At 35.6% G+C, this 27,021-nt stretch overlaps 1 protein-coding gene across 5 annotated transcripts in view; it reads right to left on the bottom strand.

The window, feature by feature from the left end:
- LOC147843910 (uncharacterized) overlaps positions 1-26,356 on the bottom strand; it is a 60,029-nt gene extending 33,673 nt beyond the window's left edge. For all 5 annotated transcript variants that reach the window (XM_087253378.1, XM_087253376.1, XM_087253375.1 and 2 more), the window contains exon 1: positions 25,683-26,356. In XM_087253378.1, the coding sequence (XP_087109504.1) occupies positions 25,719-26,246 (528 nt within the window). In that variant the 5' untranslated portion in view covers positions 26,247-26,356 and the 3' untranslated portion in view covers positions 25,683-25,718. The remainder of the gene's footprint in view (positions 1-25,682) is intronic.
- Between the last annotated feature and the right edge of the window lie 665 nt (positions 26,357-27,021).

Here is a 27,021-nt window from a genome sequence, read left to right as displayed (position 1 = left end):
TCAAACCAGCGACCTTCCTGTTGTAAATTGACAGTACTAACCACTGAGCCACTGTGCCGTCGGTTTCTAGCGTTACAGTTTTTCTCAGTCACTTTGGTCCATTTCTCAGATCAGAATTAAAATTCTCAAAACTCCCTGTTTAATCTTCTCATCATTATGTCACTTGTGCAGATCAGAAAAGCAGTTTCTCATCCCTTTGAACAAGTTGCAAACGCTTGTGTATATGCATATAAATGATCATGTGCAGTTCTCTGATGTTTCCTAAATTATCAGCTGCTTATGTCATGTTGATCAAAATGCATTATTTAGCTCTCTGCGGAAGTCTCACCCCCAACAACATTTAATATCTTGTTCATAGAAATAAGTCTTTACATGCAAAATGGCTGAACAAGATGTCTTAAAATTGAGTCATAATGCATTTTTCTATACATTTCCATTAGAATTTTTGTTCTAAGTCTGTCTACAGTTAGTAAATTTCACCCAGGTGAATCTTGGTTTTGTCAAATGAAGGTGCATCTCAAAGCAGTTTGTCCTATGTTCACATTTCTACTTTTGTTTTGTTTTTTCTTTGTGTTATGCAGTGCTGTCTTTTTATTTTTGTATCACAATGACATGATCTGGCAACAGTAAAAACAGCAAAATAAATAAATAAATAAATAAAAAAAAGCCATAGTTTACATACATCTAAACACCCCTCCGGTGAACAATGTTATATTGACAACAAGACTAAGTAATTCGATTCTCTTTTCTGTACACAATGACTTGTCATTCTGACGGCACTGACACGTTCAATGACAGAAATTTATATTTGAGATATGAACTAAGGATTCTGAGCAAGAGACCATCCATAATCCATGGTGTTTTGCTATTTGTACATGTTGATTTGAGAAACAAACTTACTGTTTTGCAAATTTCAATTCTGATCTGAGAAATATACCCAAGCCCAGATTAAGAATTCAGAGGCGCCTGGGCACAATGTCTTATAGGCCCCTTACCTAGCTGCACCCCTATAGTTGAATAAAAAAATAAGATTAATATAGTATTTTTAAATAAAATTAATCTATAATGTATTGCCCACATTTTTTAAATAAATGATATACAGTACATATTTTTCTAGCTGGGTGAAGCAGTGGCGCAGTAGTGCTGTTGCCTCACTGCAAAATGGTCGCTGGTTCGATCCTCGGCTCAGTTCTTTGTGGAGTTTGCATGTTATCCCTGCGTTCGCGTGGGTTTCCTCCAGGTGCTCTGGTTTCCCCCACTGTCCAAAGACAGGTGAATTGGGTAGGCTAAATTGTCCGTAGTGTATGAGTGTGTGTGAGTGAGTGTGTGTGGATGTTTCCCAGAGATAGGTTGCGGCCAGAAGGGCATCCGCTGCGTTAAAAAACACTGGATAAGTTGGTGGTTCATTCCGCTGTGGCGACCCCAGATTAATAAAGGGACTCAGCCGACAAGAAAATGAATGAATGAATATTTCTAGTCTATAAAGATTTAACTTATTTTAAAAGCATTTAAAGCATACTTTGATAAAAAAAAAGTAAAACAACTAGTGAAAATAAAGGATATTATATTCACCTGTTTAAGTTCAATAAAGCAGTACTAATATATATATATATATGTAGTGGGGAAAAAAAGGAGAACGTGTTCATCAGATGCTGGATTCGAACCAGGGTTATGACCGATCGCGTCAAAACATGTTTGCAAGCTACGCCACTCACACTGCTATATATTGCGCACTTCAGTTATGTTGTCTCTGTCAAACTGTGATGGGCGTAAAACGCTTAACTAGCTTATTCGAACGAGATGCACTATTTGCACTTGGCCTAAATAGACACTCCAAAATCTGCCTTTTTTTTTTCCTCTCGCACACGGGCCCATAACATGCCCATAATGCCCATTGGTTAATCTGGCCCTGAATATACCAAAGCGACTGAAAAAAAACTAATTATATTTTATGAGTGTTACTATCATGGTGTGTAGTAGTAGTGTGAGTGACTTGGAGTACCTACTGTATATTAGCATGCTTCTCTGCTTGTGGGAAAATTTGTTTGATATAAGCATTGGTTCAACATGTGACTTTCTAATCACCACCTGCTTATGATTGTGTTTTGTCTGTGTAACACAAGTATAATGAGGAGTGTTAGTACTTAATATATATTAATAAAATACGGTTGCTTACCGTAAAATTCAGCCAATTCCTTTATAGTTTTTACCATATTTTTAACGATTAAGTTCTGAGAACCACAGCTGCTTTTTGCTTGTTTTTTTTTTAACCAAATGTTTTTTTTTTTGAAGAAATGATGGGTCACACTTTCTTTTGAGGTACAATTTTCGCACTTAACAAACTATTAACTATGACCTTTAGCGCAATACACTTGTAATTTTCTGCTAATAAATATTTATTAAGGTAGTAGTTGAGTTTATAAATCAGATATGATGAATGATGTAGAATACGATCATGCAGAATATGCACTTTAAGTACTAATAAACAGCCAATTTCATTATAATATATAGATCATAAGCCACTATAGTTAATAGTGAGAATTGGTAACTAAACTAAAGTCTTGTACAGAATGTCGTATTAATAACAGATGCTGTAGACAGATCTTATTGCAATTAATGCCCTGCATTAAATAAAGCCTTGAACATTTCAAGCAGAATGTATATATTTACATGGGCAAGAAGCCAGGGTTCTGGATTCAGCATGCTTCTTTTTAAAGGCTGTATATGTGGATATACTATGTACAGGTGCGATGCAGTAAATGAGTCACTCTAGCCTGATGCACAGCACTGGTGCATTGGACAGGTGGGGCAATAAGTGGGCCAGTTAAATTTGAGACAAAGTCTGCCAAAACCAGCATGAAAACGGGGACAGCTGCTGTGATGACATCACTGGCCCCGTCTGCTCGAAGTGTGCCAATCGACCATTAAATCAAATCAACCGCAAACATGGCTTCAGCTTAAAATACATGACTCAAACTGATCTGAAGCATTGAGCATTTTTCAAAACAGTATTAGCCTTTCCCTCTGCGGGTCAGTCCAAGCAGGAGTCATCCGGAAAATATGTGTCTTTTCTGTAGACCTATAGACTCTACAGTCTAGATGAAGGACGTTCTCAAACTGATCACAGTGAGCATGGGGCTAAGTAGAATTCAACATTTATTTAGCTTTTTAACAGCCAAAACTCAGTATCAGAAGCTTTATTTTTAACAGTATGATATTAATTTTAATACTTTGAAAGTTTCTCCAAAAATCGGAGCACAAGGCTTGCATTGCTAATGCTACAGATCAACAGCTGGGATGCAAAGAAAAAGAAATGAATGGGAACATTTGCTGCAGTATTCTCTGAAATAACAAAAGAATTAAAGAAGCAATAAAGAAATGTTGGATTGAACTAAAGAAGTAAAATAACAAAAGCATGGATGAGAACGAAGATTATATTAAGCAAAAAAAAAAAAAAAATCAATGAAGCAATGAAAATGAATGAACCAATGAATGAAAGAAAGTATAAAATAATTAAAGTCCGTGTGAAATCTGAATTTTGCAATGTTTATTTTAATCTTCAATCAAGGTCTTGATTGAAGTTGCCATTTTAAAGCCACCTAAGTATAAGTTTTCAGGTTCCTTTTAGCCAGCAGTTCTTTTTTAGTGTGAATAACAGGTTCATAATTTAAAGAATCATTCAAGAGTTCACACTTAGCTGATGATTGATTATAAAGCGAGTTTGGCATGCTGTCCTGGGAGAGAGCCATGAGCTCATAGGATCCTCGAGCCCAGGGCTCCCTTTCGTTTGAGGGGCAAGAGGAGAGTTTGAGCTCAGGTAGGTCTCGAGAACTCCCACCTTATTTAGAGCTGATTACAGATTATGCATTGCTATATACCGATATAGTGCTGGTTAAGAGCTCAACTATAGTGCTAATTTAGATTGATCATTTAACTTATGAGGAAACCGGAAAACCCACACGAGCACAGGGAGAACATGTAAACTTCATACAGAAATGACAACTGGTCTGTTAAGTATATGAACCAGTGACTTTCTTGCTGTGAGGCAATAGTACTAACCACTGGGCCACCGTGCCGCCCTATAAAGGGAAAGGTGGAAGGTGGGAAGGCGAAGATAACAGAAGTAAGCAACTATAGTGAGTTAGGAAGTACCTGATTGGTGAATCATGCGTTAGTTAATGCTGGAACAGCCGTGATCAATCATAGGCATGTGATCCTCTACAAAATAGTTTTCAAATAAACTTCACTGTTACAATATAAAGAATGCTTTGTGAAAGCATGTTAGGGGAAAAGACATTTCTAGGAGGTAATTATACAAAGCCATTTTAAGATGGAGTTTCACTCCGCATTAAAACTGCATTTGAGAAGGTGTAAGATGAGATCTGTCCACTGGTTAGTCTAGTTATCCATTCCAAACAAATCACCTCTTGAGGCAAAATCCCTATATTGGATGCACATCAAGGAATTTATTCAGTAAATGTGTCTTTCTGCTGAAGTCAAGCTGTATATTTGATTAGCATTTTATTAGGACATTGAAAGAGTAAATATAGAAAAATTTGACATGACCAAAATTATATCCAGCAGCTCTGAAAATAACCATTTGTGTGTGCATGTGTGTGTGTGTTTATTAAAATTCATATACATATGTATGTCTAAGAATATCCCAAATCTAGACTAGTTATCAAATACACAATAAATGGCTTCACATATGAAGTCTCTAATCTGTCAGTTTGATGACTAGTTTTGGGCTATGCATAGATATCTATTAGATTTTCACTGACAGCCCAAATTTAGCCTTGTTTCAGGCTAAATGTCTATGTTTAGACATCTATTAGACTTCTTTTAAACACAAAATGCTTGCTGGAATATGTGTAATGTGAGGTCGCTCTCTCACAATGTCTAACACGACAAGCAAATGTCTGTCCAGTACAAATATATTTGCATGGTTGTGAGTTCTGAAAATGTATGGTTGTTACAAATGACACTTCTACAAATAGCCAAAATGAGTGTAACTATTGATGGCTTACTTGCAAGACCAACAACTCTTTTTTGGGGGGGACATATGTTGTAATGTAGCATAGCATTCATATGGGTTTGTGCTCTTAAATTTTTTTAAAAAAGTTTTAGTTACACATTTTAACCAAGTATCAAATCACAGTCTACAACAGTTGGTATATACAATAACCATTCTCAGAACAGACATTCTAATGCACTCTGTTAGTTAGCTGGGAGAATTTTCTTTACTTAAATAGTGCATTCCCTGTTGGATTGGAGAATGTTCCACTAACCTTCCTAGTATGTTCCCAGAAAAAAAAAGTTGGTGTAACTTAATTCAATTATGACACATATTTCCTCTCATTTTAATCATGTTATTTAAATGTAAACTTAATTTTACATTAACAAGAACCAGTTTCATTTTACAACAAAAGTACTTAACAAGAAGGATTAAATAAGAAAATAAAAAAATATATATATTAAAAAATAAATAAATAAAAGAGAGAGGGTACATAATTATTAATTTACTAACAAATATATTTTTCAAATGTAGTTATTAACAGTTATTAAATGTGATTTTAGTACAGAAAATAGCACCATGAAGAGATGTTTATTTTTTGTAAACTTTTTGTGCATTTGTGTATGTGAAATTTACATAATAATAGAATGGAGTTTATAATAAAGCCAGCATCTTTTAACAAGCGATCCTTAACATAATAACGTTTATAGGATAAGAAAAATGTTTTTAAAATATTATGAGCAATGAAACTGAAACAAAATGGATGTAAATTAAATTTTAAGCCAATCATTTTCATTTCAAATCACGTTCATTTGAATTAACATTAACAAAATAAAACTCAGGCTTATTCTGAAAATGCACCTCTATGTACATTTCTGGAGAGCACCAAATACATCTCAAGAGCTATGTTTTATTGCAGTTTTTGTTTTCACGAATCCACCAGAGGCTGCTGTGTACACTTTTTGAGATCTAAAATTTCTCTTGTGAGTGTCATTCGCACCTGCTTTTCTCTCGTAAACCCACCAGAGGCCGCTGTCGACTGACTGACTGAACCCAAACCCAACCAACAGAGTTGGCACTGATTGACCCAATCACCCACTTCCCTAAACCCAACCGACAATTCTAAAAAAAACAATCCAGAAAAAGAAAATCCCTCACCTGATTTTTACCACGTTTTCAGATTTTACCACATTCTCACCTTTTATATTTACTAGTTTATTTTATTGTTTTTGTCTTGCCTGCTTTCTGGAACCGTTCCTCACCAGACTCGAACCCTGTCATCATGGGCAACTCCTCTCTGCGTCAACAAGTCCACCAACAAAACACGGTGAGCTAACTGGACATACTGGTAACAGCGGGAAAGCCATCCACACAGAGGTAAGTGGTCAGCTGGTAAGCGTGAAAAGGAATGACATCAAACTACCTCATAGCTTTCATTTTAAAAATAAAATGCAGCCATACTGTATGTACTTCTGACTACATCATTTGCGATCTAAAGAAATGTATAGGTCTACATTTTCAGAATGAGTAAATGTTGACAAAATCTCAATCACTTAATTAGGAAAAAAAGAATTTTAATAAATGTGATTCAAACTACTTTAATAACGTAGATTGTTTTAATATATGGAAAAACAAAACTTTTAATATTTTAAATAATATGAACACGCAGCAACAATCTTTTGTTGAGATGTTTTAATGTTACATGTATGCAAACAAAACCACACAAATTACTTCTATATAACAATTAAATTACAATTAACATTGGGACAAAGACACCTCTGCTACCCAACAAGTCAAAAAAAGGTTGTTGTAGCATAAAATGAAATTAAAAGCTCTAACCAACTTAAAAAAAAATATTATGACTTTTGAAAAAATAATATAATGTGCTGCTTACTAATAGTCATTAAGGTGTGAGTTTGGTTTAGATATTACGTACAGGATGTAGAATAAGACAATGCAGAATTTGCACTTTATAATTAATAATAAACAGCCAAAATCTTAATAATGGGCAGGTGATATTCTACTAGTTAATAGTGAGAAACATTACTTACCAACAAAATTTGTACTCAAATCTTTTGAGGGAATGTGTTTCCTCATATGTTCTGAGTAATCTGAACTTATCAGGTTTTACACTTTGTAACCCAACAGGCATGCGACAATATAACTGCAGTCTGCTGTCCTAAAGAAAGCCTAATGCTTCTGCCGTGAGTCATAGAAAAGCCCCGGCTATGACAATATAGAGAAGTTTGCTTGTAAATCAGAGAGTTTCCCCAGGGAAAAAGCCTTTGATTTGTGTGCGAGAGGAGGACGGAAAGTGAGGGAGGCAGAAAGAGAGGGAGGACAAAAGATAAATTATTCAGAGGACATTAACATGAAAGGGTTGGGGACAGGGTGAAGCCGAACGCTCTGATAAAGTACCGGTGCGGATCACACAGGCAGAGGGTCATTGTGGGCCCTGAAATACAAAGACTTCTAGAGGCCCTGAGAGATCTGCTTTATGTCAAGGGGAAATAAATCCTGCCCCACCTGTGAGATGAATTATTGATCATATTGTAGTAGTATTGTCTGGCTACAGGTGTCTGACTAAAAGCCTTACTGTAAATACAAAATATCCGTTAAATGACGGTTGGTGCATTTCGTTATTCACAGATGTTTTTCATTTATTTACAGTCATGAATTGCATTATGGGTCCTTGATTTTCTTTACTTTCGATATTGAAAGTTCAACTCTGCAGGTTGACAAAGTCACTTTTATTGATATTTTTGTAGTTTAAAACAACTTTTTTGGAAATTAAAAAATATTTTTTAAAAAGTTAATAATATTTATTTATTTTCCTTCAGCTTTCCTTTTCTAATTCCGAGGTCACCACAGCGGAATGAACCATCAACTATTCAAGCATATGTTTTATGCAGCGGATGACCTTTCAGTCACAACCAAGTACTGGGAAACACCCATTCAGCCTCATACACTACGGACAATTTAGCTTACACAATTCACTTCTAACGCATGTCTTTGGACTGTGGTGAAAACTAGAGCACCCGGAGGAAACCCACACAAACAGAGGGAGAAAAAGCAAACTCCACACAGGAATGCCAACTGACCCAGCCAGGACTCAAACCAGCGTCCTTCTTGCTGTGAGGCAACAGTGCTAACCACTGAGCCATCATGCTGCCTTACTCAACATTATAATAACAGTAAAATAACAGAAAAGGACTGGCGATTTGTTAACAGGTTTTGTATCATAATTTACAACACCAATAAAGACATTATATCACATATTTATTGTCAAAATGCGAATAAAAATTATTTTTTCAAACACTTTTCAACATTAAAGTTGGAGGAAACATTTAGGTCTCAAAATGCATATATACAGCATATATAACCCATAACAATATGTTGAAATAAGATCATTAAATACAATTAAAACTGAAATTAAATTTAAATAAATTATTAATTAAATAAATAATAATCAAATTCAGCTACATTCAGCCATTGACAACATTTATTGTTTTAATTTAATTTAGTTTAACATGTTAAAAATAACTACAACTGAATTGATATTAATCAAAAACAGACACATATATATAAGCAATTACCTCTCTACAATTTCTCTATTAATAATGGCTAGAAATAATTGAAAGTCTAAAAAAAAAAAAAAAAAAAACTACAGTTTTGAAAAACAAAACTCTGGATAATGGCAGTTTGCAAAGACTGTCCACTTTATTCACTCAAATAATGCTTATTTTATATTGATTTAAAATAAAACAACAGTTCTTCACTATTTTGGAGGAAAAACTTAATTGTTTTATGTTTAATCTACTTAAATGAGTAGAAATCAATAAGTTAACTTAATTCCTTCATGTTGTCTCAATTCAAATTGATTGTGTGGAACCCAGCATTTTTTACAGTGCTGTAATGAAAATATTCTTCGGTAGGCATCTTGATATACAGTATAGCATATATTCCTTTAAAGTAAATTATATTTGCTCAAATATTTGTAACCCAGCAACACAGGCTCATAGTGAAAACGTACCCCTGTATACATTTCTGGAGAGCACAAATTATGTAGCCAGAGCTACGTATATATGCATTTCGTCTTTGAAACGTACGCTACGGAGTGGTATGACGTAGACGATGGCTTTTGATTCGGTTTGTGCTACCAGCTGACCCCTTATTGTAACTCTGTGTGGACGGCTTTTGTGCTGTTACCAGTTTGCCAGTGGCTCGCCATGTACGTTGGCGAACTAGAGATGCAGAGGAGTTGACTGCAATGATGGGGTTCGGATTTTGATGAAGAACGGTTCTAGAAAGCAGGTAAAACAAAAACAAAAGACCAAAAATTATTACGAAGTAAATAACAGTCTGAAAACATGGTAAAAATCCGCCAGGGATTTTCCTTTTCTGGATTGCTTTTGAAACGAGTGTGGGTTATATTTAGGGTCGGTCGGTCAGTTAGTCGACAGTTGCCTCTGGTGGATTTATGTGAGAACAGCAGGCGTGAATGGCACTCTTGAGGGAAATTTGAGATCTGAAAAAGAGTGAACACTAGTAATACAATTAAATTAAATTGAACTAGTTAAAAAAATTAAAAAATCAGTTCTATTCAACAAACATATTACAATAACCACAACGCCTGCAGTCGGTTTAAAAAGCCTTTCACCTTTGCACAGGCTAATTGATTCTTACAATGCTTTCTTTTTAGTTGGAAAATAAATGTGCAATGTTTTCACCCTTGCACTATTGCATTCTGAACAACACCACTCAAGCACAACATCTCTGTTCCTCAAAAATCTCTCAGTGCTGTTTGTAATAAACAGATCGCTCAGGGGGTTTCATATCTGTGAGCCCAAACATCGCTGAACATCTCATTTTAGCAGCCGCTGATGAGGATGTGATCAGACGTGATCGCCGGGGACCAATTATGTATATTGTTTCATCTTTAATGTTCATATATTTGCTCTCTGCAGGCATATTTGTGTAAAAATCCATCAATATCATTTGACATAATGCGACCTACAAGCTTGTTTGTGTATCATTAGCAGTGCTTTTCTCCTCTAAAGGCCACATTAACTGAAAGGCCCGTGTGCGATGCAAGCCAAGAAGGAAATCAATAATGAGGCACCACTTGAATATCAAAATATCCTCCACCGCAGACACCATATAAAGGTCCCAGTAAATGAATTCATGGCCGCATTACACAACAATATGCTTTAAAAGTGGTAAAACTACAAAGAACTGTGGATCAAAGACAGCCCTAATGAGTGTGGAGCTTACCGCAAAGTGGAACAGTTTATTTATTCGCTTGTGAGGGAAAAGAGCCATAGCAATGTGCATTAAGCCAGTGTTTTAGTGACAAACTGAATTTATTTGCTAAAATCATGTCGTCTTGTTCATTTATCTTAGAACGTTTTAGCTCTAAAACTAATCCCCAGGAGGATTTTCCATAAAACAATTCATCCAAGCTGGATCGCAAGATTTATACATGAATGCTTGGTCAGAATAATCTAATTTGTGGTAAAAACATGGTTGTTACCACAAGTAGTAGAGTAGCTGTCTCCACAGGGAGCATTAGCACAACATACTACTTTTCCCTGGATTGAGTTCTGAAATCTAAAGGGATGTGACCACATGGCATTCCGTTCTATTAGTGGAATGGTTGCACTGGACTTAAACAAACCATAATGCTAAATAAGCATACATAAATCTGATGAACAGTCCTTACAAACATGACAAGCTCAGCAACAACACAAATTGTGTTAATCCTAAACAAATCATAACAGGGGTCCGTTCTTCGTACCTCGCTTAAATGATCTAAGATTATTTGGCAGATCCTGGATCTTTTAATCTTGATAACTGATCTCTCGCTAATTTGGTTCTTTAAACAAGTTCGCGAATCAGATTAGAATGTCTGGATGAACTGATCTGAGATCGCTGCTTGTGTTATGAAGGACAGATCTATCGATCCTCAAAATCATGATCAGCAATGCAACGATTGGCTGACGGCACAGCAGCTTAATGACATCATCTGATTAATATTCAATTATCCATGTGAGCAAAATTACATCAAATTAGCAGTAAACGGTTTGTTAAATATGACACGCAAGAACTTTCCACATTTGTTGTGAGCTGCAGGCTTTACACTTTCATTTGTCAAGACAAGAGTATTCATCATGTATTTCAATGCAAATCAATGTATTTCTACATTTAGAAAAGATTTTCTTTATAATAGTAGCCGTTTTTTAATCGGTGTAAAGAATAACTGGTTGTTTACAAAAGCATTTTCATATTGGTAAGTGTCTGCAACTTTTGTGAAGCATCAAATCACTGGCATATTAACTATCAAAACATGTTTATGACTGCTGAAATGTATTATTGCTTTTTAAAAAAAAGTCACTTATTGTGCATTCCTATTATACAACTTGTACTAAAGCGATTTAAAAAGTTCATATCAATAAGTTTTCTCTTTGCACCACCAGGTGGCAGTCTTTGTACTTTCATTTCGAGGGTGCAGATTGCATCCGTTTTATTAATATGTATAACTTTATTTATTTTATTAATGACTATAACTTTATATATATAGTTAAAAAATATGTACCATTTTCCCAAGTGTATATAACCACTACTGTAAGAAAATATCAGAATTCAGAACATACTTTCTGTATTATCTTTGCTTGAACTGAGCCGATCTAATCCTGTTTATATGAATTGAACCTGCTCCCGATCAGGTTTGACCTAGCAGAACTGTTGCCATGACAACAACTCTCGGATCAGCTTTAAAGAACGAAACGATCCTGGATCGTGTCAAATCGTCAATATCCAAATCCAGCTAACTGAGTAATCCACGTACGAAGAACGGACCCCAGGTCAGGCTTAGTGAAGTTGAAACAAAATACCTAAATATAAAACCATCAATAAAAGCCCGATATCTTTTATGTATACTGTTATGATTTATGTTTTCTTTCTGTTTTTTTTTTTACCCTCCTCTCCTTTTGCTCAGCTCTTAGGTTTCTTATTGGTTTACCATTCTGTCCATCATCATATGACGTTTTCGGTTCCACCAATCCCAGGACAAGCCGCAAGGATTTAAAGCCTCGACAGACCAGTGTGCGTTGTGACCTCTGCCTCAGCGTACCATTTGTGCTCCACGCAATGTGTTTGTGCAATGCTTTGTCTATTCAGTGATTTATTATTTCAGTTTACTTTGGTAATTCCAGTTTGCTTGTTGAACTTCGTTGGCTTTAAGTAACATAATGTGATGGTTGTTGTGTGATTCTAAACTAAGCTTTGACGGACTTATCCGGTTTGTTTTAGTTAAGATTGGCGTTTTGTTAGATTAGTTTGAGTGTTTGCCACCCGTGTACTTTGAGTTTTGTTGTTTAATTAGTTTAGTTCGGCTGTCGTTTGCACTGAAGATCTCGGTTTTTATTTGTGTTTCTTTTTGACGCCTAGTTTAGACTTTAGATCTAAGGATTGTTTTGTTTTGTTAATTTCTTATTAATGTTTATATGTATTATAATTATTAATGTTTATTTATTTTTCCCCCATTTATTATCATTTATTATTTTCCGGACATTTACCGATATTGCTGTGTGAAAGGGGTAATATATGAAGAATACAGGATAAAAAGCCATAATATTTTATAATTTGGAACATTCCAGCATATCAGGCAGGCAGGAGAGTAGCGGTAGAATGATGAGGGTTCTGGGGTCTCAAATATGAATATGGCATAAGCACCGTTCCACCCCCATATTGTGTGTATGCCACATTTATAAATGAGATCCCAGAACTGAACCTTATAGCAGTAGAAAAATGGCCTGTTCCAATGCTTTGGTTCATCGTAGTATGCACACACTGCAAATAAAGAAATAAAAAGAGGGAAATAAAAACACATTTATGGTGATTACCCATGCATTAAATGATGTTTTGGTTTTGTTCACAAACCAATGTTTTGTCCTACTCTCATTCAAGAAATGGAGAGTTAGAAGCTCCAGGAAAGTGGAAAAACATGTTACCTCAGATGCCCTGGTAATGAAAAGGAAATGAGAATTCATACCACCTCCATCAACCTGTCTGTATCTGTCACCATCTGTGTCCGTACATCCCAAAACATCACCGTTCCACACTTACCACACTGAGCTGAAGGGAATGGTTTGTTTGCCAGTGAATGCTCCCTAAAAAACCCACTCATCCTGTCGCCATGACAACAGCAAAAAACACAGCCAAAAATGGAACCGAAATCCACAAAAAAGTCTCTAATGGCTAACAGACCGTATCTCTTCTCTTAGCTGGAGGATCAGAGGGAGCTGACAGGAATTTAGACAATAAATGCTGTCTTCATTTCCTATAAGGCCAGAGGGAAGCATGTCTGAGCCACTGAACTTCAGCTGAGGAGGAATTTATACAGTCTAACCTTGTTCACCTTACATTCTCTAGCAAAGACTCACTTCTACAGCGGCTCTTTCATGTTTTTGAAAAGGTTCAGATGGTATACGAACCTTTATTTGAGAGGATAATCACCTAATCGAACATTACTAACTGTTGGTAAGGTCAAAAAGCAAAAGACGTCTGCCCTTCAGCGTTGGCTTCCAGTAAATTGAATCCATGAGCAAAAAGTTCTGATACAAGATGTCTAATTCTATTTTTTCCATGGTCTGATACTTTATCCAGAACACGAGTTCACCTTTAGTACAGGTCCTTGACGGCCTTACCGCAACCAACAGAAAGCGTGACAGTAAATCAATACTAATCAATTCTTCAGTCTGTTAGGTAATAACAAGCAAAGGAGGCACTCTGAGAAATATGGCTTTCAGACCTCTTTAATTTGTCATAATGCAAGAGAGGAAAAAAGCAAACAAGACTATCTGTTCCTGAGTTCCTTATTCTGGTCGTTTAAAGACACCAGAGACAGGATGGCTGGGTAATTTAAAGGGGCAGCCGTTATATATATATATGGGCTTTGGTTAGGTGAATCCAATTTGGAAATTGCAATGGAGGTAATTGGATTTTGAACCTGTCCAGCTCAGGTGTATTTGTGCATTTAATCTAGCACGAGTGATTCTATCTGCTGACCAGAGCGGAAGGTCATAAACCTCACTTTGGTTTGAGATACTTGTTAGGAAAAATAAATTAACCGGACTCTAATTTCGACTACTGTAGATTTGCATTTATTTACAAAAGAACAGTGTTTAGCATTCCCAGCACTGTGAATTTAAAGGGATATTTCATCCCCCAAAACAATTCTGCCACCATATACTGTACACACTCTTGAGTCATTAAACAACAAGGAAGATATTTTGAAGTAGCTCGCACACATTCTTACACTTCATAGTACTTTTTTTATCCAAAAACGAAAACCGTTGGGTTCCAGCAACCAGCATTCATCAATATGGAGTTGAAGTCAGAATTATTAGCCCCCCTTTAAATTTTTTCTCTTGTAAATATTTCCCAAATGATGTTTAAAAGAGCAAGACAATTTTCACAGTATGTCTGATAATATTTTTTCTTTTGGAGAAAGTCTTATTTGTCTTATTTAATCTTAAAATTGTAGTACACCCAGGAATAAATATTGTATCATCCTTTATTGCCTTACTTTCTTCTGCAGACCATAAAACAAAAAGAACAAAAACATGAAAGCAGTCCAACATTAATTTATAATCTAAGCAACACAAGCATTTTGGAAAGTGGTAGCAACAGTGCTTCGTTCTAAACTAAAGATTTGATAGTAAAGCATTAAACACATAAAACCTTAAAAATAATTAACACATAAAAAAATAAACACATAAAACCTTAAAAGCACACAGTTATAATGGTAAATATCAGGTAAATTTCCAGAACGACTTTACCGGTGAATTCATAAAAGTGCCGTTCACACAGGCAAGGATGTTACAGATTTTTTTCTGGAAAAGACCATTAAGACATCCATTCCAAAATACCGGTAAATTCTGACATCATTAACCAGAAATGAGCTCTAAATACCTGCGCTTGTATTTGTAAACATTTGACTACATTACAAACTCTGTGGCTGGATCAGTATTGTGAACAACTTCGATGAAAACATATAGAGAAACACTTTTGCATGTCGAGATGTTCATAATATGTGTGTGCTGGTGCTCAACGGCTGCTTTACGTACACACGCATCAGAACTTGAAGGTAAACAAACAACGACTTATCATAAGCATTTTATCGATAATTATTTACACAGTTGGCATTAAGAAGGAACATAGAAACGTCATCTGACTAGCATACATCAGCTAAATGTGTCTGGGAAAATTTATTCTCATAAATTGCGTGGATGTGAATGTGTCTGACGTTCTGTTCTATGAACGTGGTCTTTCCGGCAATCCTCCCTCTACGTTCACACAGTATAAGAAAAATGTCTGTGTATTTGTGTATACTTTGGTCAGAAGAGGTCAAAATGCGTAAACAATAAATAAGTGATTTAAATGTTTTGATCAGTGTTAGGCAGGATCTCTAATAGTTTATTAGTTATAGTTACTAGTTAGTTCTTACAAATAGTAAGCGAGTTAGTAACTGACTTACATAATTGTAATTGTAACTAATTATCAGGGAAAGTAACTATTGCTGGCTGGTCTTCCATCCGTAATCATTTGCAAGCCAATCAGATTGTTCCAAAATCACCAAAAATATCCCAACTAGCATTACTTACCCTAACCTGCTAATATTATGAAGCAATATCCTCTGCAAGCTTCTGCTGAGTGCGCGCACAGCCAAAAACAGGCTATTATACTTAACACGCTCGCCAGAAACACAAGCATTTCTCATGTGAGATTGCCAACTGTGCAGAAGAATATCAAATATCGCAAATTAGAAAAGGTTGGTCAGCTAAATTATGCTACTGTATGTAATGTTTATTCAGCAATAATTCTCCAGTATTGATAGCAGAACCGTTAACTTCAGAGCTTATCGATACTTTGGTCTTTTATAATGTAGCACCGATACCGAGATTCGATACCGAGATTCGGTACCCATTCCTAGTTACACCCTGTTTACAAACATACCAATCATCATCGCTGGTTGGCCCCAGCCAAAAAACACACACCCCAGAAAAAGAGAGGTCCTATGGCTGAGAGAGTAGCTGCTCGCATTAAAACCGTTTCAGTGTTTACGAATAACATGCATTTTATTGTCAGTAATGGCAATGACATTGTAATGGAGGGAAGAGTCACTCATTTGATTTCTCGTTACTGAATAAGGTATCACTGTTTATTTTTAATGCTATTATTCCCATCATTTGTTTTCCTTGATTCAGCGTGACTAAAAACACACAACTATATAATCATCTCAAAGGCTGATTCATTTTAAACAATGACTTTGGTTTTAAGGGTGAGTTTATAGTAAAAATATGTTGTTATATGTTCATATCATGTCCAACTAATACAAACACATAGTTCATTGAGAATCGGCACAAACAGCTTTCATTATCGCAGAATGATGATTTCTACGCCATTACTATTTAAACCGAATTAGAATTGAAACCATTTTTTTTGCACAGCTTATTAGTGTACTAAGACTCTGTGTAGGGCGACGCAGTGGCGCAGTAGGTAGTGCTGTCGCCACACAGCAAGAAGATCTCTGGTTGGCTGGTTCTATCCTCGGCTCAGTTGGCGTTTCTGTGTGAAGTTTGGATGTTCTCCCTGCCTTCACGTGGGTTTCCTCCGGGTGCTTCGTTTTCCCCACAGTCCAAAGACATGTGACACAGATGAATTGGGTAGTCTAAATTGTCCGTAGTGTATGTGTAACAACCGGGGAGGGAGTGACAGATACAACTGAGGTAAGATCCAATATGCAGGTTCATTCAGCGTCAGGCAAGCAGTGGTCATACAGGTGCAAACGGGTATATTAAGGCAGTCCAGAATCATAAACGGTAAACAGGCAAAAGGTCGAAAGGCAGGTGGCTAAACAGGATAACAAGGATACAAGGCTAGGTTCAAACACGGAGAAACAAGACAGGGAGAAACGCGTTGTAATGTCACTATATGCGAACAAGACTCTGCAAACTGGAAGCGTGAATGAGTGGCTTATGTATGGTGTGTCTTTGATAAGGTTCAGCTGGTGAGTGTAATCAATCTAGATGTGTGAGCATGGGTGTCAGGGAGAAGTGCATGTATGAAAATGTAGTCCAGGAAAAGGCGGAAGTGTAGTTCATGGTTATAGTGGAAACCAGCGATCTCCGGAGAGCGATCACTGGTTATCGTAACAGTATGAGTGTGTGTGTGTGAATGTGTGTGTGGATGTTTCCCAGAGATGGGTAGCTGCTGGAAGGGCATCCCCTGCGTAAAAATGTGCTGCATAAGTTGGCGGTTCATTCTGCTGTGGCGACCCCGGATTAATAAAGGGACTAAGCCGACGCGAAAACGACTCTGTGTAGTAAACTCTGCTCCTTCTAAATGCACACACTGGAGGTTAATTAGAACCAGCTTTGCTGACAAAATGTGCATGAAAATATCCCATCCTACCAGCACTGCCTTGTGAGCTCAGTAAATATTTCACATTATCAGGCATAGATCAGCAGGATTATACAGGAATGAGGAATATAGCTCAGAGCACTTAATATCAGACACAGTTGTTAATCAGATGTTTAAAGCCTTTATTTCCCCCAAAAAAATCCTCTTACACACTAGGCCAAATCATTTATGCCTTTTAACAGATGTTCCATACGCTTCTTCTAGTCATTTGTTGTATCTGTGAAAAAGTACTAAGTGCCTCATGATAAAGAGGAGATAAAAAGTAGCCTGCCGCTTTCTAGTGAGCGTCTCGTCCAGCATAACTGCATTAGATGAATATCAGGTCCCTCAGTACAAGGCAGGGTCGACGGGAAAGAGCCCGTCACATCCCAGCTATGCGGTCGAAGAGTTTTAACCACCAATGAAGTGGGGCAGCACAGGCGCATTAATCAAAGCAAAAGGTCAGCAGAACAAGCCAATTTGCAGACAGCTCAACTAGACCTCTCTGGAGAAACAGATAGCCTACATCGCTCTTCTGTGAAACACACCGAGCTGAACGAACAGACTAAAACACACTTCGGCCTGTGAGTGCCTTAGCGGTGTCATTCCAGGGGTATTTCACACACACAAAAAAGCTGCTTTGCCTCATTAGGTTAAGTGCTCTACCGGCGTCTGATGTGGAACAATTTAGTACAGAGGTCAGAAAAACAACTAAACAATAGATTAGATGATTCTTGGAAAATCCTCAGCTATTGATAAACTGTGGGTTCATTCTTGCAGAAGATGGACAGTATTTATCAATGTATGTTATTTACATAATTAAAAATAATTGATAACACTTTACAATATGGAACACTTAGTTAATGTTAGTAAATGTATTTAATAACATTAACAAACTATGAACAATGCGTGTACAGCATTTATTAATCATAATCAACATTTACTAATGGATTAATAACATTAGTTAATGCACTAAGTTAACGAAAGCGAAGAACTGCTCTTTTTTCATTAACTAACATCAACAAAGATGAATAAATAAATGTTCATTGCTTGTTCATGTAAGTGAATACGTTAATTAGTATACCTACGTGTCCAATATTATTAAAATGTTAAAATCCTATTTGTGGTAAAATGTAAAAAATAACACCCTACATCTACAATAAAATTAAATATAATACAATTAAACACAATGTTAATGAAAACTACTCAAAGTTTTTATTTTGATTTGACATAAAATTTGGGGAGCCTGTTCATCAGCTCTAAAAAATAATACCCTATATCTAGACAATAAAATAAAGGTAACAAATTACAAGCAATATTAATAATTAAAAACAAGTAAATTCATTAACTGCCCAAAGACGGTTCAATCCGATTCAATCTCACACGAGTACTGAACATAACCAGTGCGAATCGCAATACTGTTTTTTTTTCCTTTACCAGCAAAAATATTCCATATATCAGACTTTAACAATAAGAATACAGTTTGTTTGGAGTATTTTAAGAATTATTATGTTTTACTTCATATAATCAGGATCCATTTTGCACCAAGTATAGCGTTATTGGTGGAGTCGAAAACTTATACAATAATCAAATATTGCTCTTATCATGAAAAAAAGTTTTAACGTTGTTGTTCATGCGAGAATGTAGTTGTTTAAAACTCAAATCTGAGGTTAATTTACAAAGATGGTGCATATTTTAAAATGTGCTTTGACAATTGCTGAGATGTCCACCTCCAGGTCATGACCAGCACTCATCATTCCTGTATCCACTGAGGGCAGTCTTACCTTAGCTAGAAAAACGGATATTTGCCTCTGACTTATGCCCCTGGCTAATTTTAAAATGCTAATTTTAATCACGTTGGACTTAATCAATATTTTTCTCTTTTTTAAATTGTTCAAAAATGTTAGCTAAATTCTTATAATAAAATTTATTAGATTTTATTAGACACTTTGAAGTAATTTTAAAGCAAAAAAAAAAAAAAATTTCCTTGAAATCATTCATTCATTTTCTTTTTAGCTTAGTCCCCTTATTAATATGGGGTTTACCACAGCGGAATGAACCACTAACTTATACAGCAGTTTTTTACCCATCACTGGTAAACATCCACACACACCCATTCACACACATAAAGTACACTATGGACAATTTAGCTTACCCAATTCATCTATCCCACATGTCTTTGGACACAGGGAGAACATGCAAACTTCACTCAGAAACACCAACTGACCCCGTTGAGAATCGAACAAGCGACCTTCTTGCTGTTAGGCAAACATGCTACCCACTGCACCACCGCTTTGCCTGCCTTAAAATCATCATTTGCTAATGCACTCTAAGTCAAATAAAACAAAAAAATGAAAAGGTTATTCTGATGTAATCTAATATATTTATTACTTTATTGGCTTTAAAATAAGCTGTAAGATAAAATTAGCATGTACAAGCTTGAATTGCATGTTATCCAGCAGGTGCTTTGACAAATACAGAACATGTGCTGCTGACAGAATGGCGACTTGCACTTCAGTGCATAATTTAAACTTCACAGGTATATTTTCCATCTTTAAGAAAGATGTTAGAAATATATGAAAAAAGTCAGTTTTGTTGTTATGTTGTTTGTGCGTGAGCCTTCTGCATTCCAGTTTAATCTGTCAATGGAGTAAAATTTCAAATCGAAAAACACGATTTTTGCTCATCCCATTGGCAGATTATTGTGCTTGTTTTAAGGAAAAACTCACTTATTCATTCTTTTTTTTTTCTTAGCTTAGTCCCTTGTTTATCAGGGGTCATGTCAAAAGAATGAACCGCCAACTATTCTGGCATATGTGTTACACAGCGGATACAGACCCATACACTCTCACATTCACACACGTACTCATACACTTCATCCAATTCACCTGTACTGCATGTCTTTAGACTGTGAGGGAAACCAGAGCACCCAGAGGAAACCCATGCGAACATGGGGAGAACATGCAAACTCCATCCAGAAATGCCAACTGGCCTCAAACCAGTGACTTTTTTGTTTGTCTACACTATAAAAAACAAAAGATTAGATGACTTTACTTAAAATAAGTGAGTAAACCAGTAAATATTAAGTTGATTAACTATTGCCCCTTTCATACAGAGATACCTCTAAATATCCCAAGAATTTCCGGAACGACTTGAATTAAAAAAAGCGGTGTTCACACAGGCAAGGACGTTCAAGAACTTTTATGGAAAAGACCATTCACACATCCATTTCAAAATATCTGTAAATTCTGACATCATTAACCAGAAATGACCTCTAAATGGCTGTGCTTGTATTTGCAAACATAGAAGATGTCGGGCTTTTGTTGATGGTTTCACTTTTATTTAAAGCTTTAGTATTCATGCAGCTGCTTTGTCCCAGAGACATCCAAAGGCAGAAGTGCGAACCGCAGCTAAATGTTTACACATTTAAAATTACAAATTCTGTGGATGGGTAAGTATTGTGAACAACTTCGATGAAAACATATGGAGGAACACTTTCACATGTCGAGATGTGTGTGCTGGTGCTAATCGGCTGCTTCACGTGCACACGCATCAAGCAACTGGGTAGGGTTGCACCAGCTGTTCGTAAGTTCTTTCTTAAACTGGAAAATAAAGTCCACAACAGGAGCTTAGTAACTACTAGCTATAGTTTGTAATTAAATTTGTTCTCAGTTTCATTAGCACCACATGTTTTTAGGGCAATCTGTAGTTAAGAGGTCGTAAGCTCTCTGTAAAGTCATGCGTAGTCGCATTGAATGATGTAATATAAAATAAAAAGCATTTAAATCTTTAAAGTGCTTTAAAATTCTGCAACTAATGCATCTATTTATAACTGTACTGTGGAAATTAAATGAAAAATTACGTCTTAATAGTAAATTCAATTACAGTCAGTCTTTACACTAAACATTTTATAGTCTTTTTTATTTCACTTTGTGAGAGCTGTAATAGCAGTTTCAGTCAATTGTTCATGCAAAGACAGACCTTACACCTCTCACAGTATGCATGTGAGAAGTGATTGCAAAGTTCTTTTGCCCTTTAGGATTCCAATATCTATCATTTAGTTTTGACAAAATAAGTACAAAAAGCACAAAAGCAAGGCATGTTAAGGTGCTATAATCATTTGGTGAGAAAAATGATATAGAGAAGAAATTTAGGGTGGGATGAAATGTAATTCTTTGTGACTTAATATGCTTAATGTAATTATACTTTTACTACTACAGTTGTGTTCAGAACTAGGAAATTTATTTGTTTGAAGCATGTTGATAAGGAAAAAATATCCTATATTGATGAAAATATTTTAGTACTGTCACTTGCCTGTTATAAAATATAACTGGAACTCGCATACCCATCAGTAAATGTGCAACTGCGCCCCTGCATGGGTTTACTCACTCAAGTAAAGTCAACATCTCGCTTCTAAGCCAACTAGTTTAACTCAATTAATGTAAATAATCACTTTTTTACAGTGTGGAAAAGGCGTCTTGGTTTAAGAATTTGTAGATATTTTTACTAGAAACAAGACGAAAACTCTAAAAAGGCATGAATGAATTTGTTGTACATGTCTGAACAAAGAAAGCTGGACAAACCAAAAAATTTTTATTTATTGCACACACTGTAAAAAGCAATTACTTAACTTAAAAATAGTCAGTAAACTCATTACTTTCAAATGATTAAGTTAAATAAACTATGTTCCTAATTCAAAAAAAAAAAAAAAAAAAAAAAAAACGGAGCTACTTTAATGTTTTAAGTAAAATCTACTTGTCACTTTTAAGGCAATGGATTTCACTAAAACAGCACAGCTGGTTCTGTTGTCCTGAAGTCTCTCACTGTAGGTTTAATGATTCAAACACAATGCCGTACTTCTGTAATCTCCATTTAAAACACGCCCTTGCTTTACCTCACCCTTGAGACAGTTACTCAGGATAAACTTTCATTTTATGTAGAAAGCATTTCTTTGTAGGTTAAATAGAGCCGTCACTCCACTGAGCTGCCATGATGACACATTATACTGGTTGTTTAAACAATATCTTATTGTATTAGTAAGTGATCAAAAGCATACAATAGAAGAGCTGTGTTTGGCCAGAGGCTGAATTAATAAAGGCAGTGTAAAAGAGGCCTCCACATGATGCAAAGGTGTCAGGATGGTGAAAAATACAGTACGAGGTGTTATATTTAGCTCACTCCACAACCCAGAAAAAATGAAATTCCCAATGAACTGTCACAACCTCTTTTCTCTGGGTCTCAGAATAGGCCAATTTACTGAGCCTGGGGTGGCAGTTCTGATGAGCGGAAGGTAGAATAGCTCTTGCTTCATCTTACTTCAGTGCCACTCATCCCAGTTCATGTTTTCCGGCTATAGAGTGAGAAATGTGGATGTGTACTATGCAGGTCAGAAGTTTGGGATCAGTAGAGATTTTAAAAATAAAACTATTCTGCTTGGGTAGTCTGCATTTATTTGAACAAAAATACATTTTAAACTACAATTAAAAAAAAAGTTTAAAATAACTTTTTTTTTGTACTGAATTCAGTTTAACTATTTTTTATTTTTATTTCTGTGATTCAAAGATGAGTTTTCACCATCATTGCTCCAGTCTTTGTCACATGACACTTAAGAAATCATTCCATTGAGATGACTAACTGGTCAAGAAATCATTCTGTGAAACTGTGTTGCATCTGATACACCCCCATCCTCATTTTCCTACAGCATAGTCTCTATTTCAATGATCGCCACAGAGGAATGAACCGCCAACTTATCCAGCATATGATTTACGCAACAGAAGGCATTCCAGCCGCCAATTCTGGAAAACACCTTTTTACAGTCATTGAAAAACACCCATACACTCTTACTGTACATTCACACATGTACTTATACACTACAGCCATTTTAGTTCACACAATTCACCTATACATCATGTCTTTGGACTGGGGGAAACTGGAGCACCCGGAGGAAACCCATGCGGACTTGGGGAAAACATGCAAACTTCATATAGAATTGTCAAATGACCCAGCCGGGATTTGAACCAGCGACCTTATTGCTGTAAGGCGACAGTGATAAATAATTAAATAAACAAATAAATAAAATGTAAAATACCTAATGAAATATAAAATTAAATACTGTACAACACACACACGCACGCACGCACACACACACACACACACACACACACACACACACAGTTAAAAATTAAAAAAAAAAAACATTTTGTGAAACGGACAATTAAATATTGACTCAATAAATGACTTCCTAATAATTAGCCCCAAAAATTCACTGTATTATTTTTATCTGAAGGTCTCAAACTAAAATTACCAAACATATTAAATTGAACATTAACAGCCCTGTTTACTGTGCTGAATATGCACTGTCCTGGAAGAGAAGATGGTGCTCAACAACTTAGGTGACTTCATCAATGCATTTTTTTGTGCTTTTGGATTATTGCATTTACTCATACAATGACTTTCTTAGCATGTTCACATGGTAAATATTTGAAGTAGATGCAGTTTCATGAGCTTAAAGGTCCTCTTAAAGATTTTTTCCCAGTTTTTCTTTAGATTTTTGTAAAAAAAACAAAACAAATAAAAATAAATAAATAATTCTGTTCTGGAATCGTCTGTGTCAAAATGGTTAAGCAATCCATTGTTTAGATTTAATGGTGTTCGACATTTTTAATAAGTAAGTATTTGATGTTTAATGTTTATGAACGGGTTTAAGCAGTTTAGATTGTTTATATTACCTTTTGTAGAATGGTAATATTCAGGTGACATTACACTAAACAATGGTTAAAGTAACCTTATAAAAAATATTTACATTTTATGGTGTTTTTGACATTTTTGCAGATGCTTGTAAATGTCTTAATTACGCTTCAGCTTTGTGTACATTATGGGACATAAAATGCATGACTTTATAAGGGATACTTTGTAAAAATGTTCATTCTATTTGTTATTTTAAAGTGTTTTCAGAATAGTGACAGTTTAATAAAAATTCTATTAATAAATGTGGCAGTGTTTACTGTATCGTTATTTTGTATAAAAATCAGTAAAGTTGTTTTAGAACAGTAAATCTACCAAAATACATTATTAAATTAGGTGAAACCAAAAGCTACAACAATTTAAAATAGTTAATTGCACGAATTAAATGGTTGTTCAGACTTGATGGTTTTTCAATTGGCTCAACATATTATTTCTCATTAACAGGCTGTTGCTACAATTAAAAAAAATCTGCTTGGCAATTTATTTTTTATTTGGGCCAACTGAACATTTAGATGTGACCAGTCAATAGACAATATTGAATTTGGGCAGTACATTTTTACAGTGTATAAATAATCATATTTAATCATATATATATATATATATATATATATATAACATAATTGTAACTATTATTCAATCAAAATATTAAGTAGATTATTTTAATATTTATTTGTGTTATTGTAAGTAGTTCTTAAATTATTATTATTATTATTGTGACTTATTATATTATAGTTTTTATAGAGCAATTTCTGGTGAATTGTTTTGAAAATCAGGTAAACTGTAAAAATTATATATACTAAAAATTTTATAATTATTCATAACAATATTAATTTATTAATAGTCTATATTACATAAATTACAAAAAAGTAAAACAATTTTAGAAATTCAACATGATACTCAGGAAAAAGAAAGTAAATATATTATATTTATTAATTGAAACATTTATTAATTCATTTTTTTAAAATGGTTGCTTCCACAAATTCACCTCCAACTTCCACATCTTCAGGTGATTGTGATGTGACTTCTCTGCCGGAGAACAGATAAATCTTCTGCTATCCAGAATTAGATGGTTTGTCTCAGTCGGGCATCTCAGCTGAGACCAGTCCACTATGGGTGACCCTACCGGTATCTGTGAAGTACCAGTGGCGAAGCTCTCAGCATCACTGATGCACACAAGCCCTCACAGCACGTCAAGCTGCAAACCATGTGAGGGACCCTAACCTACCCTAACCCAACAGACATCGAAAATCACCTAAACCTATCGAACACGTCCAGCGAACGACCAGCAACACGAGAACAACTGCTCAAAAAACCTTAATGAATGCGCAGGAGCCTCAAGTCAACAACACCAACAATAATCAATAACGAAACAACCAATTGATGAAACAAAAGTGTGTTAAAAGCATGCTCTAGCAAAGGAAACTTACTTGCTCTACAACTATGTACAATATATACATACTCAGGCCTGCAGTGTGGTTTGGGACACTGTGAAGACTCAGTGTCTGGGCCTTTTTCTTCTGGGCTTCTCAGGCAGCGGCTCTTCACTGATGTCCACATGGACACGGGGAGCGATGTTGTTTGATCTAGATCCACATCTGCTTTCTTTAATGAGGATTCGTCCATCTGCCTGCTCCGTCTCCTCCATTACAGGACACCTGAGCGCCTCCCACAGACGCTGCTTGATCTCTAGGCCCAGCTGGAGGCTATAGGGACGACTCTTCAACATGGGCTCGACCACAGACCGGTAGATGTCCTGGTAAGCCTGAACGCTGTAACCATGGATGGAGAGCGGCTCCTCCTGCTGTCCCACGTCCACTGAAGACACTGAGGATGTTGGACGGACGTGGGGAAGGACAGCTGCGTTCTTTAGGTGACGCTCCTCCAAACCTGAGGCAGACATACAGCTGTAACTGTGATCTAACCTGATCACAGCTGCAGGATCCTGAACAGATGGGACGCCTTCCAGCCAGTAGTCTTTCAGGTGTGCTGGAAGTGCCCTGGTCCTTCTGAGACAACGCTCCATGAAGATCAACTTCCCAAATCAGACAAAGTGATGAAACTTGTCAAACTGGAGAGTTAACAGAGCTTGAATGATCAGACTCAGAGAGTTGTGTTGAATTCCAGTGTCTACTCAAGTTGCCGTGGTGACAGAATACCGATTGTAAACAAATCTCAATTAAATGTAAACAACACTTGATCTGCAGAAAGTCAATCAGAGCAGTAGGAAAGTTCTCCTCTATTGCTTTTCTATTACCAATTATGTCTTTTTTACAGTATATATACAGTATATATAGTTAGATTTGATTCAAATCAATTAAGGTAAGCAGGAATCCTAATAATAATTATACCCATTTAATTATTGTACAACCCACAACAAAAAAATTGTCCTAATTTATTTATTTCTTTTTGTAATTATTTTCATCAAAACTAGTGGAAATTTAACTTCAACAAAAATTCAGATACTAGATTATTTAATCATATTTTTGCATTAATTATTTTATTATATATTAAATTAAAATATATGTATGCTTAAATGTATGTTTTTATTATATTTATATTATATTATTTAATTAACTGTATAATTTAAATTTATTTTGTATTTTGTTTATATATATATATATATATATATATATATATATATATATATATATATATATATATATATATATATATATATATATATACACCTGCAGCTGACATCAGAACAGCAGAAACAGTTGATACTTCACACGTCACTTTAAAGCTACATGAATTATTCTCTAGTGTAATGTCTAAAGTGATGACAACTCACATTTTAA

This window comes from Danio rerio, chromosome 5 (genome assembly GCF_052040795.2).
Source record: "Danio rerio strain M-AB ecotype USA chromosome 5, GRCz13ab, whole genome shotgun sequence".
Classification (NCBI taxonomy): Eukaryota; Metazoa; Chordata; class Actinopteri; order Cypriniformes; family Danionidae; genus Danio; species Danio rerio.
Note: the sequence above shows the minus strand (reverse complement) of the source record. Positions and strands in the feature narration are given on the sequence as shown.